The sequence below is a fragment of the Siphateles boraxobius genome, unplaced genomic scaffold (genome assembly GCF_051911475.1).
Source record: "Siphateles boraxobius isolate OS27281-9 unplaced genomic scaffold, OSU_SipBor_1 25, whole genome shotgun sequence".
In the NCBI taxonomy this organism is placed as follows: Eukaryota; Metazoa; Chordata; class Actinopteri; order Cypriniformes; family Leuciscidae; genus Siphateles; species Siphateles boraxobius.
The window spans coordinates 16,005,905-16,022,643 of record NW_027508866.1 but is presented as its reverse complement, the minus strand read 5'-3'; the positions used below and the strand labels follow the sequence as shown (position 1 = coordinate 16,022,643).

Genomic DNA, 16,739 nt, shown 5'->3' with positions numbered 1-16,739 from the left:
TCGAGCCCTGCTCCAGGAGTATTGCAGCTGCCAGTCTCTGCTTTAACCGAGGAGTTTAAGTGCGCCAAGGTCAGACTGGAAATGACTTTAGCAGAGTCACGAGACAAATGTGTAAGGGAGGCAGAACCTGTGGTAAAAACTGGTAGAAAGTGGTCAGCAAAGAAATCTGTAGTAGAGGCAAAGGCTGACCTTCAAATTGGGGATATCGTGGGACAGGTACAGCATGGAAGAGGGGGTTTTGGGCTGAGTTTAGCTCCTCCTAAATGGCACAAGGCAGGCCCAGCTCAAAGGAGGAAGCTGGTAGTCAACGAGGTGCGAAAGCAGGAGGAGAGAATGAGATGTATAAAGGCCATTTCCCAGGCCAAGCAGGGAGAGTGGATGAGATGGGAGAGTGTGGAACAACGCAAAATGGGCTGGCAAGACCTTTGGTCAATGGAAGAGAGTAGGATCAGTTTCCTTATTAGGTCAACATATGATGTTCTCCCATCACCGCAGAACCTCAACCTCTGGGATGGAGAGGATCCCTCTTGTCCTTTGTGTTCATCACCTGCCACATTAAGGCACATTTTGACAGGATGTAAGGTGGCTCTTAGCCAAGGTCGGTTTACTTGGCGCCATGAACAAGTATTGCGATGTTTGGCTTTAGCATTGGAAGGCAAGCGTAGTATGACCAATAAGTTGCCGCCTGTTCTAGCAAAACATTACACACAGAAGAAAATATTCCTCCGCCCAGGCGAGCAACCACCAAGAAAAGGTGCTAACACCAATTCTCGCCCAGGACAACTGGAAGCTGCTAGGGACTGGAAAATACTGGCTGATCTTGATCAACGGCTTATTTTTCCACCTGAGATTGCCACCACTAACCTACGACCAGGTATTGTTTTGTGGTCTGGATCAGCACGCAGTGTTCAACTGATAGAGTTAACAGTGCCATGGGAGGATGCGGTAGATGAGGCATATGAGAGGAAGAAACTGCGGTATGCTCATCTGGCCATTGAAGCAGAACAGCGAGGATGGAGAGTCCGGGTTTATCCAGTGGAAGTGGGTTGTCAAGGTTTTGTGGCACACTCTACAACCCGGTTCCTCAGAGACGTCGGATTCAGTGGTCAAGAGTTGCGTCGCACAGTAAAGAACTTCTTTGAAGCAGCAGAAAGGAGCAGCAACTGGCTGTGGTTGAGACGGAAAGATTCTAGCCGGCTGTGTACAGGCCGCCATGCTACGGTTTTGTAGATTACTTGAAAACTTGAAGAGTCTGTTGGTTTATTTGTATAGGTTGTATAGTATTTACAGTCATTACGTTCCTGTGTATATTGCGTGAATGACGGGTGGTTGGGCAGATATTGTGTTTTGCGGTAGGTGGTATGCCATACGGAACCGTTGCCACTGAAACTGCATATTTACGCACCAGTGGGGCTCGACAGCCTTAGTCAAACGGGTTGGCGCGTATGGTTGGGTTGCGGAGAGATTGTGAGATTGTGGTTAGGTCTCAGCAGCAGGAGGGATGTAGAGGTCAGTAAGCTGGGCAGAGTTGAGTGGGGGACGGAGGGGGGTGACTCTGGGACGCCAGAGTCACTGTCGAGCCCTCTTGAGGTGTCGTGGGCTAGTCGACGAAACACTGAGGACGGAAGGTGCCCACTTGAAGACCCTAGAGATGTTCCCTACTCCGCTCAATCCAGAGGGTTGTTATGGGGGGACCGCACTGTGGTTGCAGCCGTTGTGTGTGCTGACGCGCAATACACTGTATTAACACCAGACAGAAGGAGATTCACGTCACCAGAAGGAAAGAAGCGTAAATGGATGGAGAAGCATAGGTTACTGTAAAGCTACGTCTTAGTTGGTGATTATCTTGGCGAAAGCCGAGTACAAATCAGCATGAAGTTTTAACACCTAGTCTCGTGTAATGGAAATCATTATTATTATGTTGATTATGGTTGTTGTTTGTTATTAATAGAAATAAATGTCTATTATTTTACAATATTTATTATTGCATATATATTTACACATTTGATATGCATCAAATGTAATTTATAGTATGTATTTAATATTAATAATGATAATAGATTATAATTATTAATAGAAATAAAGTTGTTTATTATTGTTAAAATCATTTATTATTATTGTATAATGTACTAATATTATAGTATTTATATTTAACCTGATTAAATATAATACATTAAATGTATAATGATTATTATTATTATTATTAAATATATGTTGATGATGATGATGTTGTTGTTTTAGTGGGTATTTTCTTCTTGTTGCTTGCTGCAAACAATCGTAGAGATTCCAGATGAACAGTTGTGGATTTATAAGAGAGGGGAAGTTCAATTTCAGCCAAGAGTTGTGTCATTTATTAGTGATCTTTTCATCAGTGTGTGGGCTGTGCTGTTCAGTGTGAGTCACAGTGAACACTCACACACTCAAATTCATCAGTCCCATTTTATATTAAGTGTCTTTAACTACAATAACATTTAATCATTTTATATAATGCACTTATTGTGTAACTAGTGTACATGTTTTATGAAATACATTTTAATGTAAGCACATAAAAGACGCCTATTATAAAGTATGACCAATTCATTTAAAATAAATAATCTGGTTAATCACATTTTCAATAGACTGACACAAATGACACAATATTATCAAAATATAAACTTATAAAATGCAATAATACAGAAATATAATACAGTAGATACAGAAATATAATACAGTAGATCCTTTCATGGGGTCAGACTGTCCTCAATGCACATGAGGACTAAACTATTCCTCGGAAATCAAATGTCAGACCAAATGTTGACGTGTTTCAGTATAAGATGGAAAAATGCCTCAGAGATAGACTTTGAGGGAATATTATTCATCCTCTTAATCCTGTCTGATTTACTTAGTTCTGTTTATGAAATAAAATATATTTATAAATAATATATTTAGGCTGCTTGATGATAACTGTTGAGTTCTGTTCAGTAACTATTACCTGGTGTCCTTTAAAAAAAATTCACAACCTCTTTAAATGTTTTCATTTACACAGGCATGTTGTGGTAAAAGTGTCCCTCCCTTGTGTTTACTCTCAGCATGGATCTCTGTAGGTCACACCAGGCCGTGATAAACACTGAAACTGTGTCATGTGTTCTGCTGATTAAAGTTCAGTCTGAAGCTGGTGTGCTGTCCTCATATCATATTTAAAGTGCTGCTTACAAACTTATTTTTCACCTTTTGTAATTGAAAATCAATACTTATGAAAATGTAAAGCTGCATAGGCTACATACTTGTGTGCTCATGACACCACATTTTAGAAAGGTAAAAATCACAATAAATATTCCAGAGATAATATGAAGTAATTCCTGGGGACTAGTTTCCTTCAAGTATATTCTCATAGTTAGATCTAAAGTATACTTAAATGTCAGTAATGTTAGTACAGTCAAGTAAAACAGATCAAGCAGATTGACTCTATATCAAGGTCATTTTGTACAAAACTGTGCAGGTGACTCCCCCTTCTGGACAATAAAGGAATTGCACCTTTTGTGTTTTAAAGTACCTGTAGTATGTTATGTTATGTATTCATGTAATGTACCTTTTTAATGAAAAGCTTTTATAATAAAATATCTGTCTGTACATCTATCTATCTATCTATCTATCTATCTGTTTATCTATTTATCTACGTCTCTATTTATTTGTCTATCTATTTATCTGTCTGTTTATCTATCTGTACGTCTATCTTTCTATCTATCTATCTATCTGTCTGTATGTGTATATCTATCTATCTGTCTATCTATATCTGTCTGTACTATCTATCTGTACATCTATCTGTCTGTCTATCTATCTGTCTGTGTCTGTCTGTCTGTCTGTGTGTCTATCTATCTGTCTGTCTGTCTGTCTGTAATTCTTTAAAGGGATTGTTCACCCACAATTAAAATTCTTTTACTCGCACTTGTGTTGCTCCAAACCTGACATTCCTTCTTCTGCAGAACACAAAAGAAAGATGTTTGTAATCAGACTTTTTTCTTTTTTTACCTCCACTGTATGGATAAAAAAACACTGAAACAATGCAAAAAATTCTCACCAAATACAGTATCCTCTTTTATGTTCCACAGAGAAAAGAAAGTCATTCAGGTTTGGAACAACACATGGGTGAATAAACTATTTTTGGGTGAGCTGTCCCTTATATGTGAAAACGTCCTCCATCCATCAGTCCTGATGGGCGTTTTGTTTCAGTCCGTTCTTCAGTTAGTCTAGTTCAGCTTTTGAATTGACTCAGAGCCAATGAAAACAAAGTAACCACAGCCCTCAAACCAATGAAACGGTCCAGCTTACAGCTGCCAACATATGGAAGAATTTTACCCTCAAAGAACTCTGGAATTCTCCGGGAATGAGTAAAAACAAACAAATTTACAAGCGTGCCCTCGGATCTTTGTAACAAATGATGACACAGTGGCCCTCTATTTAGTGACTTGTTTTTTTACCATTGCAATTTGCAATGGTGAAATTGAAGAGGCAGCCAGTTCATCTCAAGAAATCAAAGCTAGACACACTTGAAAAAGCAGCAGAACAAACATGAATCCTTTGGGATTATCTGATTATCATGCGACACGGTGCTTGATGATGTTTGGACTTCCTGTCATGTGAGTAAACACTGAAACCGAACAAACTATTTACATCGCAAGAGCAAAAGTGCTGGAATCAGCAAGATTACTCTACTGTTCTTAATCGCAATTACAGAACATGTTTACAGCAAAATTACACAATTCCATTGCTCATTCATATATGACAGAACAATTTTGGCTTCTGTCACATGACATTTTTCTCTTGCAAACCCACTCTATATGCTATTATTTAAAAGGTAAAAGTTATGAATACATTATCAGTGGCCCTTGCTGTGCTATTTGCATATATTTGAATAATCAATCATGGTAGTGCAGAGATGCATAATGAGCTGAGCACAGAAATGGAACAGTTGCGTTGTATATGTTTGCAACAGAACAACTTCATTAAACCACAATGTTTAAACTGGCTTATTTTGTTAACCAAAGCTGCATGTTTTAATATTTAAGTAACTGATTACCTCATCGCATGATAAAACCTGCTAAAATGGTTATTTTGAGATGCTTTTTGAGCATCAACAGTAGGAAATCAGGGAACAGTCATCGGATCTGTAATACAAAGGAAATCCTCCGGGCCCTTCAGAGATCCAGCCACTGTCTGTTGGGAATCACTTGCAATCCATTTCATTTTTAAAGAATGAAACGTCGGTCCTTTTATCTTTAAAGCCCTATGGGGTTTCTTACCACACATACATCATTTGCAGAATGAAAAGCATTGTAAGAAAAAAGGCCTTTGGGGAACACTGAGCTGTGATTTATAGGAGTTTCATGGCTTCTGTTGTTTGCCTGTCATTCCAGTACAAAAACAACACTTCCTAAATAAGTGTGAATTAGCATCACAACACTCTTAAGTCGAGCATTCAACTTGATAATGTTTGAATTCAAGCTTCATGTTGTAACATAATAAACAGAATCACTCAACTTATTTGTGTCAGAACTGTTTTATTCTCTAGGATGCAATATTTTAATAAATAATGCTTTTTTCAAGTTGTTGTCATTTAATTAGATTGTGTCTCTTTTAATTGGAACAGTGCACAAATGGAAATCAGTCCTTTGTGAAAAGCACTAACATCTCAGTAAAGTATAGCATGACAGCATATAATATCACCCTTTTCATCTCAATAATGCCTGTAGAGATCTCTTGGGTAAATAGTTTATTTCCAATCCATTTTGAGAAGAAAAAGCTTTTGCTGAACATTTAGAGCAACACAAATCACTGTAAAGTCTTGTTGAAATAATGAAGATTTCAAAGAAAGATGACTTAAAACTGTACTTCGGTCCATTACGTTTGTGAATCTGATTAAATTCAGCTTCAAAATGTCTCATTTTAATATCATTAGATAACAATTCCCTCAGATTTTATGTACAAAATAAAACAAGGAAATATAATACATCTTCAGTGGATATTTGATTGACATTTTCACTCTAATACAAAATGTATATTTCTTACATGTACATTTAAATTAAAATATAAACACAATATAACAATCAAAATAATTTATTTAACACAACACATTTAAATAAAACAAAAATTGTGCCCATTCTACATGCCTTTATTAATTTAGCAAAATGCACTGTGGTTCATAGTAATCCATTATCAACATGTCTCTATCTGCACTGGTAGTGTCCATACCACTGTCATAAACACAATGGATCAAGAGAATATGAGCAGATATCGCTGTCATTCGTCTGAGACGGAGGGGCAGAACCTGCCTTGACTTCCACAGAATGATCCTCAGTTTCAGGAGTAGAGATGCTCCATAAAACTTCATTTGTTCTTCATGCTAAGAGGGAAATCGAAACAGATTTGCCTGTCATGCCTTTGCTTTACTTAATGTTTTTTTATATATATGTATATATTCTTTTTCATTTTAGTCATTTGTATTTTTTATTTATCGCCTTGACATGCATTACATTTTTCATCATTACTTTTAGTCCAATTTACTGGCTAAATAGCCTTCTAAAGTCACTTTTCTACCGTCGGTCCAAAATGTTTTTTTGTTGCTTAATCTTAGCTGTCACCCCCCTTTTAATAATTGACATTAAAATGCACTATACAAACTTAAATGGTGGTAATTCAAGAATGCTTTGGAATACAGACCTAAGTTTGGTCTTTTTTTAAAGAAAACAATCAGCAGATTATTACTGAAGTGAAAGCACTTCAATAAATTAAAGTATGAAAAAGTTATGGAAGTTATCATTTACAGTAAATCAAATATACTTTATTAATATATATTTTTAATCTAAAATAAATATTTTACAAAAAAAATTGTACTATAAAATTACTATAAAATGAAAGCTATATATCTAACCAAGTTGTGTTCCAAATTTCAAGTTGATATCACAAAAATTGAAGTTCCCATGAGATTTTGTTTAGGCGTAGTACCAAAAATAGCCACCGGGTGCCATTGCATTCCATTGAATTTAATTGTATGGCAATCTGCTGTAACAAATTCATAAATTTCTATCCAAATATCACTTCTGTCACTAAATATGGAACCTTGAGACTCAGACCTTTCTGACAATATGTGTTTTGTCAATATTAGAAAAGGTTTTGATAATAAATTATGAAAGATGATGCCCAAAAGGGGAGGGGCCTAATAAAAAAATACCGTTTCTATGGTAACGCAACATCCAATTTCAAAACGGTTTTCACAGGAGGAATTCTGAGTTCGTAAGCTTTCAAATGATACCTATATATATATAATATATATTATACTTTTTAGAGGACTTCTTACTTTACTTTTTAAAATATAATTTTATCTTTTTTTATTGACAAATACTAGATTATGTTTTATTATGAACTTTTAGCATTAAAAAACAAAGTTTCAATTATTAAAAGTCTGTGCGTCGACTTTTTGTGACAAAGGTCCGAAACTCCTGTAATGACGTCGATTTTTTGAGGCGCACTCTTGTCATAAATTCATATATTACTGTTCAAACATAATTTGTAAGAAAAAAACAGCGCTAAAATATCTATTTAGAAGTCTTAGACCTTTCCAACGATACATAGTTTGTCGTAATTAGATTAGGATTTAATAGTAATATAGCGAAGTAAAGTTAGATATCCCGTATACGGGATCGTGACAGTTAAGGGGTTTTAACCGTTCCATTCTGTGGCGATCCGGCCTATAGGTGAGAATGTTTTGTAATCGTGCCATCCTGAACCAAGCTCAAAAATATAACTGGAACCATTCCTTACCGTTCGGCGAGAATGGTTAAACAAAAGCCGATAATTTTAGTAAACAAAAATAACATTTTAGAGTACAAGAAAGTTTAAAATGTAAGCAAATATTTAAACATTATAGGCTTTATACATTTAAATATGTACCAATGCATCAATCAAATACATTAAGTACACTAATGTAATATAATATTGTAAAATCTTAACATTTTATTTATTAGCATATTTACAATGTGACATTCTGACTAGTACTTAGTTCAAGTTCACTTGTGCGTTTGTAAACTGTAAAAAAAAGTTGCTGCCTTAAATTAAGTACAATCAACTTGTATGTTTAAGTCATTTCAACTTAGATTGCATTAAACTGACTTTGAGTTGAATCTTGTATAACTTATAAGTTATTGTGATAAGTTAAAGTAATATAAAAACATGTAGTCATAACTTATTTATCATATAATTTTTTACAGTGTATAATTTTGTGAAGATAAAAATTATTTTGTGTACCTGCTTAATCTTGGATTCGCTTTGTTTAGCTAATTGACCCGCTATACAAAAACGCTTCAGTTTAAGCAATGCACTCTCATGGCAATTAGTAATTATTATACGTTTTGCGAAATGGTGGCCAATTAAAAAATCATAAGTTTCCGTACAAACCACAAATTCATAGAAAATCACTACCTCATAAAATAGTTATGTTTTGCATAGTTTGTACGTTAACATCTTGCAGTATTTTTATGTGCTTTGTGTGAACTAAAAAAAAACACTTTCATTAGTAGTTTCATTCATTAGTAATTTCATTAACACTGATTAAGGGTGTGTGATTAGTGACCCAAACAGAACTCCAGCAGCGACACTCATTGTTCTCGCATTGATCCGCCAATGAATTTCCAAATCCGGCAGCAAACGCTCAATTGAGCCGAGTTCCAGAGATTCGGACACCGGCCTCCGGACCTTTTGTGACTCCTTGCACCCAGTCAAATGATTAGTTTAAATGTGTTTGTAAGGTTAATGGAATGGGGATTCAAAGATGAACAAACTGGGACAACACAAAAAGCATGAAATGTTGGTGGCGAACAACCAAATCCCCTGATCTGTTTAGCAGTGTTTACTGAGGTGAGTAGTTCAAAGGGAGTGTCTAAGCACCCATGACTAAACATGCTTACTGAACATACGCATAAGCTTCCATTTCAAGCCCTGCGTGCACGAGTGATCGCTTTCCCAACCGTAGTCACAAATAAGAGATATATAAAGTATAAGAGACAACATCCAAGGAAAAATGTAATGCTTAAAAAGTAATGTGATAACATTTTAATAAAATATTGTAACAGTTTTTGCTGCTTAACATTTTTGTGGAAACGTACACTACAACTGTTTTCAACATTGAGAATAATAAATGTTCTTTGAGCAGCAAATCATCATATTAGAATGATTTCTGAAGGATCGTGTGACACTGAAGACTGGAGTAATGATGCTGAAAATTCACCTTTGCATCACAGAAAAAAATGCATTTTTAATATATTAAATACTACTGTTTTTACTGTATTTTTGATCAGATTAATGCAGCCTTGTTCAGCATAAGTGACTTTTTTTCAAACAGAAAAAATCTTAATTCTTCTAAACATTTGACCAATAGTGTATGTTTAAAGTCGGTTTTAACAAATCAGGTGAATTGTTTCAATGACTCGATCATAACATGGAAAAACAGTCACTTGTCCCCTAATATGAACTAGCATGACTGTTTAACCTGCAGAAAGATAACTAAACCAACAATACATTTTTGTGTGAATTGATTCAAAAGATTTGAGTCTTTGAGATGAATCTACAACAGTTGACATGGTTATTTTTGTTTGTTTATAATAATAATATCCAAGTTTTTACCAGACTTAGAGTAAATATATATATATATATATATATATATATATATATATATCTGACTATCTGCATAGAATCGATAATTAAGCCTGAGTGATCTTAAGAGCAATCCAAGGGGAAATATATAAATGCTAAAAAATGGGGCCTAAAATTGAACCCTGAGGGACACCAATAGGGTGTATGATTTTAATTACAATGGATCAAATCATTAAGTACAATGTAACCGACATGAAGACTGAAGCTACATAAAAAAGTTTAGTAGTATTAGTGTTGATGATAAGTATTATTTTCCCCTAAAGCCTCTCTCTCAAGATTCAGCCGCATTAAAACATTAGCTCCTTTAATGTGCCTCAGGGTCCCATTTGTTGAGGGCCGTCCTTGTGTACGCTCATCGCAGCTTCTTCTTCTGCATGCTTATGAACACATCACGCAAGGAGAGAGGGTGGAAAAATTCCGCTGCGTGCCACTCTGTGACAGCTTGGACACGCCTGCCAGTTCCCATCATGCATCTCACGTTCCTTCTCCTTCATCTCTACCTAATTAACATTCCACGGATCCCAGCACGCTATGCGCTGACCTTGCCTTGCCTGCTCCGATGCAGCCTTCCCATGGAAACTGTGGCCTGTACGGTACCGCGAGGACATGGTCCAGTCAGGCGGAATATTGATTCAGAGCAGATATTGATCGTGTATACAACACTCCATTAACTTCTCTCGCATGAACACAATGCAAGTTAACACCTTGTGTCTGCTGTTATGAGTACTGGTTTCGAGCACTTCCATATTGTAGCATTTTACAGTGTCCGCATTACAACGAATACATGTCAGTATAATTAATAACAATAGTAACTAGATTTGAATACTAGTGCTTGTACTACAATAAAATAACAGTATTATAAATGGTTACATATATACAAGCCAAGACCAAAATCACAATTCAGTAATGCAAATATTATGACGTCTCTGAATGCTGAACATTTTCCGTGGTGGAGATTTTGCTTCTCAGCAATTGAAGAGGACTGACAGTATTATGCCCTTTTACAAAGTCTTGATTTTGTTTTTGGGGTATACTAATAGGAATTATTGCAGCATCTCTTTTCCCAGTCTGTCTGTAACACTCTGTTTAGTTCCCGTCTCTATGAAGCCCCTCCATCCGAAAAGGTGCTCTGATTGGTTGGCTGGAACAGTGTGTTGTAATTGATCAACTCATTCGAGAGTCTTTCAGAAATGTCACGTCCCTTACCATAACCGCCAGTTTCAACACACTACTATTGCAACTCAGCTAGGCCTCGTCCCTTTTTTTGTGTGTACGTGTCGGGTATGGAAGCTTGTTTCCATCAAATAATAAAACAAAAGATAATTGGGACTTTTTATCTCACTTTTTTTTTCTTACAATTGCGAGGTTACTTCTCAGAATTCGCAATTCTGACTTTTTTCTCGCAATTCTGACTTCTTTTCTTGCAATTCTGACTTTTTTCTCATAATTAGGATATAAACTCGCAATTGCGAGTTATAATGTCCAGTTATGATAAAAAAGACTGAGTTTATATTACTCAATTTTTTATATCACGCAATTCTGACTTTATAACTCGCAATTGTTAGTTTATATATCGAAATGTTTACTTTATAACTTGCAATTGCAAATTTATATCATACAATTCTGAGAAAAAAGTCTGAATTGTGAGATAAAAATTCTTTCATCTCAGTAATTTCAGTAATTATTTAAATGTAGAATATTGTGACATGTTTGTTCTCAGAAGAAACCTCAAGACTACAATCGAGGCATCAGATTGGCTACAGTGATTGTCTTTTTGAGTGTTATGAGTGAGTCACTGAATCATTAGCCGAGCTTATTCGCCTAGTCTTATTATGCTTTAATAAAATGTGCGTTTTGATATTACTGTAGAGATGTATTTTCTGTCACATTAACATTATGAGGTTCACTGCAGGTTTACCTTTGATTCTTGTCTTTTTTTTTTTTTTGTTCAAGATGAGATGCAATGGCTGAAACTCACTTGTTCTGGTGTTTGGAGCCCTGCAGATGTGCGTGATATTGTGCCACGGAGTTGAGCGTAACACTGCAAACCTCACATGTGTGACTCCGCTTCGGGCCTAAGAGCATACATAAATACATACACATCTATTAGACTAGAACTAACTATGCTGTTTCATACAAACCAACAGCAAATGACCTTCTCTCAGGGTAAATATAATAACTTATTTAGACAAACGCCAACAGACAGCTCGAATCATGAGCATATGGCCATCTCTTCACAGTACATGAATTACATGAGGTAACTTAGCATACAGCCCGAATAAAGCACATTGGTATTAATTAAAAAAAAATATATATATATATATTACCATAATGCAATACCATAATGGTCTTGGTAAAATTTCACTCTAAAATTAAAGAAAATAAGACATTTTCACACTATTTACATATCAGAAACATATCATTTTTAAACAATTTAAAACAGTTTTTCTTTGTAATTATATTTAAATGGGGATTTTTTTTATGATTTAGCTTGCCAACTAGCAGATAAGTTACACTGATAAAACATATAAACTGAAACCAATCATTGTTTTATTGAGAAAGCATATTGTATTTACACTTTTTGGATGATCTGAAATGTACCCTAAATTATAGATCCTTACAATATATACTATTGAAAATAACCATTGCAACTAATGAGACTAAAACAAAAATGCTTAATTATCAAAGTAATAATGTTAGAATGCAAAGAAATTCCTAATGGTTCTACAAATAGATATACATTTCTTTATGGAAAATATAATATTAATGTAATAATAAAATATACAACCATTTCTTTTGTTTTTTGGTATAAAATATCACGTGGACTTGTTTCTGTGACATTCATTCATATATAAAGGCACAAAATGAAGGCATCCATGCTCCAGTAAACAGGTTATGCATGAAATCATATATATATATGCCTCCATCACACATGAAAATAAGCTTATGTCCAAACATGACTCATATATTTAAAGAGCATGCCTATACACGTGGAAACATTTAGCACGTGATGCGATTTACTATGGGGAGATGGGTGGTGTTAAATGACCCTTGCATGTGCCACATGACCCTTGCACATGCCACAAAGCAATAACCTCCTCTGTTTAAACAAGAGGAATCTTCTTTATCCGAGTATCTGAGCGATCAGGCCAGATAATGAATGGAGGCTCATCTAGGAGCCTCATCAATACCATTTACCACAGATCTATATTCAATCAAAGCCGTAGATTACGTTGCCCTCATCTTTGGAACCAAACTGCCTCAGCTTTTCTTCGGCATTGTCCAGATTTGCAATGATTAAAAACATAACAGAAGGGGCCGTGAAATACACTGATAAGCCGTATCCTCCCACAGCTCTGTCTTCCTACACCAAATCTGTTCTCCGCCTCTAACTAGGACAGACCAGTAAATTATAAGCTTATGTGAAGCTCGAAAAATCAGTTGCTGGCTTCCTGTGAGGTGGGAAGTCAGATTGAAACGCTATAAAATGGGATTCCGTTATTATTTAGTATTGATTCAGGCCCCTGCTGTTAGCACCACTAACGGCTTTAAAACAGACAATTGCTTGTGAGTAGAACTAGCATGTCAAATACTATTCTAGTCTACGTTTATAGAAGACTAATATTTTAAACTCACCACACTATAACAAGCACGCCACAAAAATAGTGTTTTCAATCCCGAGAGTGCAGTACTGGGAAGCCTTAATGAAAACTGCAGCAATGAGTCATATTTATGAGTCACAAGCGTGACGTGAGGGACAGGACACTTCAATATGAATCTAAATCCAACATTTGGCTAAATGGCAGCTGGTAAACACCTCCCACGAAATGGTTCTCGTCCCTCTGCGCGTCAACTCACCAACGAGGTGGCTTTGCTGTCTGCAACTTCAGCCATTGACGGTTTGTTTGGCGAGCAAAGATCTTGTGCTCGGGGAGACTCTTTGCCGTGCCATTAATTACCTATTGATAACTGCCTCGTACGAAAACTCTTTAGCTATCTGCTGAATAATGCAAATCGTTAATGAAATGCCTGCTTGGTAAAAGACTCTAAGACCATTAAAATGCCTCTACTGAGACCTGTAAAACAGTGGATGGTCAATGCTAAGATGATATCTGTGCTTAAATGTTGGCATTTACGACGGGGTTATTCATGAGCCATTACAACAGACTGATGAAAACAAACATCATTACAGTTGAATGTACTTTTTTAAAGAGACAGTTCAGCCCAGAATGAAAATGTTGGATTTCATTCTTCCACAGAAAAATAAAATAAGTCACCCTTACATGAAATACAATTTCAGCTTTTAAGCTTAAAAAGAGTGCAAATCATAAAACTGGTGCATATGACTTGCACGCTATGTTCCAAGTCTTCTGAAGTAATACGATAGCTTTGTGTGATGAACAGACTGAAATTTTGAAAATTCAACTGGAAATTTACCGACCAGGTAAGTCAGTAAACGAATAATTAAGCCCAACGATTTACAAAAAAAAAGATCCAACTAAAAAAACCTTTGTTTTGATTGGTTCATTACACAAAGCTATTGAATTGCTTCAAAAGACTTGGAATATAGCGCACACAAAGTGGCATAGGCCACTTTTTAAATAGTTGAATGGTATTTTGTATCCTTTTTAAAGCTCCAGATTCTTTTGTGTTCCATAGAAGAAAACCATGTTTGGAACAACATGAGGGACAATAACTGATGACAGAATTTTCACTTTTGGGTGAACGATCCCTTTAAATCCATGCTTTGTCTGTTCCTCTCAGAACATACCGTTCAGTTCATCTCCATCCTCCAGACTTTTACCCAGCTGTGCGAGGAGGTTAGCTTGGGCTGCATTTTTTTTGTGCTTCTTGCCTTCATAGTGCTGTCTAGCCATGCCGGGGTTGTTGAACCAGGCCTTGCACATCTGGCAGTAGCGGTGTGAGAGCCTGCCGTGTACGGAAGGACTTCCCGGGGAATCTTCAGTCACCATATGATCTGAACTGGCTGTCACCTCTGCAAGAGGGCAAAACAGACTTAGTATACTTGGCGCTCTGTTCAATAACAGGCTACAGATAAAGACTATTTATGTTAAAGGACAAGTTCGGTATTTTACTGGGGTGTTCACTGATATGCTCACACAAAAATCGCTACCAATGATGCTTTCCAACAGGTGTTTTACCATTCGTTGTAAAACTGTGGACCCATTTCCACTCCAGCCCAGTTGGTGGCGATAATGCACCTTTGCCAATGTTTGGATAGCGTAGCCTACGATACCGCGACTACATAACTACAGAAAGAATACAAACAACCCTATTTCCATTTCCAGCAGCGGCGTAATAATGTACCTCACAGAACATCCAATACAAGTCAATGGAGTTGGACAAAAACTACGATAAAACCTGTTGGAAAGCATCTGCAGCGATTTCTGTGTGAGCATATCAGTGAACACCCCAGACCACTCGGTGAGTTTCACGTCTTTGTAAACTAAAGTTTAATGCGTTTTATGAATGATTGTTCCAGTGCCAAAGAAACTGAAAATTCTCGGGACAGCAGCATTTATCCACATTTCAATCTTAACCGTTCTATTTAATCAGAAACGATCTTAAAAGAGGGCTTTAAGTGTAAAATACCGAACTTGTCCTTTAACAAAACTCCATGAGTGAGAGAGAAACTGAGCCTTAGCACTCATACAGGAGATACACAATTGTGGTCAGAATTATTGGCATCCCTGGTAAATATGATCAAAGATGGCTGTAAAAATAAATCTGCATTGTTTATCCTTATGATCTTTTATATAAAAAAAATAGCAAAAATCTAACCTTTAATTGAAGTAAAAGAATTGAAATTGCGGGGTAAGTCACAATAAGAAATTTTAAAAAATCTCCAAAACACACTGGCCACAATTTTGACAGCCCTAGAATATTTATGAACATTTATAAAATATCTCTGAAGTATATTACCATTAAAATTTAAAAATGTGTAGCACACCAGGGTGACTAGAAACATGAAATTGTCTAGCTGTGACTTTTTGTTTCACAGGAGTATAAATATGAGGAAACACAAAAGCCAAATTCCCTTAATCATCCATCACAATGAGTAAAACCAAAGAATATAGTTCTGATGTGCAGCAAAAGATTGTTGAGCATCACAAAATAGAAAGTGTATTTAAGAAAATAGTTCAAGATTTGAAAATCCCCATTTCCATCATCAGGGCAATAATTATTAATAATAATTAGAGATTCTGTATGGAGGAATAGTCTCTGATCTCCAAACTCATCAGGCATTATAGGAGAAAACTCAGAGCTGTTATCTTGGCAAAAGGAGTTTGTAAAAAGTATTTAATAAAAGGGTGCCAATAATTATGGCCAAAGTGTTTTGAAGAAAAACATTAATTTTTTTAATAGTTTTTATATTTCCCCCCCTACTATCAATTATTTTACTTCAATGAAAGGTTAGATTTTTGCCAATTTTTTGAATGCAAGATCAAAAGGATAAACAATGCAGTTTTATGTTTATAGCCATCTTTGATCATTTACCAGGGGTGCCAATACTGTGACCACAACTGTGTATATATACATAACATATACATACTGTATATTTGTTGATAAAACTATTTATTAATAGAGTCCTGCAGGGATGACATTTTTGCAACAAAAGAAAAATAAACAAAACATATTTGTAGTTTAAATCATTTGCAACATACCAACACAAGATAACAGCCAGCATTACAGTTAAAAATGTTAAATCCATTTCTCATTTTATTTACTAATATCGGAGCAACAACAGCAGGTGTGTGATAGCATTAATAACGCATATTAGAATTTCGGAGACATGCATATGTGATTCTATTGACATTTTTTGCTTGCGGTCTGTCTCACCTGTCAAGACATAGGGCACAGTCTCATGTCAGTTTGAAATATTTCATGGGTAAAGGCCGCAAATTAGAAACACAGAATGTCCCCTCTGGCTGCAACTTAATAAGGTGCATTCTGAATCGCATGACACTAATATGATGAATTTGTTTCATGAACATACGGGCGGTCATTTGTCTCGCACTAGCAGGTGTAAGCTT

General features: G+C 35.9%; 1 protein-coding gene across 1 annotated transcript in view; it reads right to left on the bottom strand.

The window, feature by feature from the left end:
• Positions 1-6,152: 6,152 nt before the first annotated feature.
• The window catches only part of zmat4b (zinc finger, matrin-type 4b), a 29,077-nt gene continuing 18,490 nt past the window's right edge, over positions 6,153-16,739 (bottom strand). The window contains exons 5-7 of the mRNA XM_077242005.1: positions 14,456-14,680; positions 11,663-11,759; positions 6,153-6,379 (exon numbers count right to left, since the gene is read on the bottom strand). Of these exons, the coding sequence (XP_077098120.1) occupies positions 6,364-6,379; positions 11,663-11,759; positions 14,456-14,680 (338 nt within the window). The 3' untranslated portion in view covers positions 6,153-6,363. The remainder of the gene's footprint in view (positions 6,380-11,662; positions 11,760-14,455; positions 14,681-16,739) is intronic.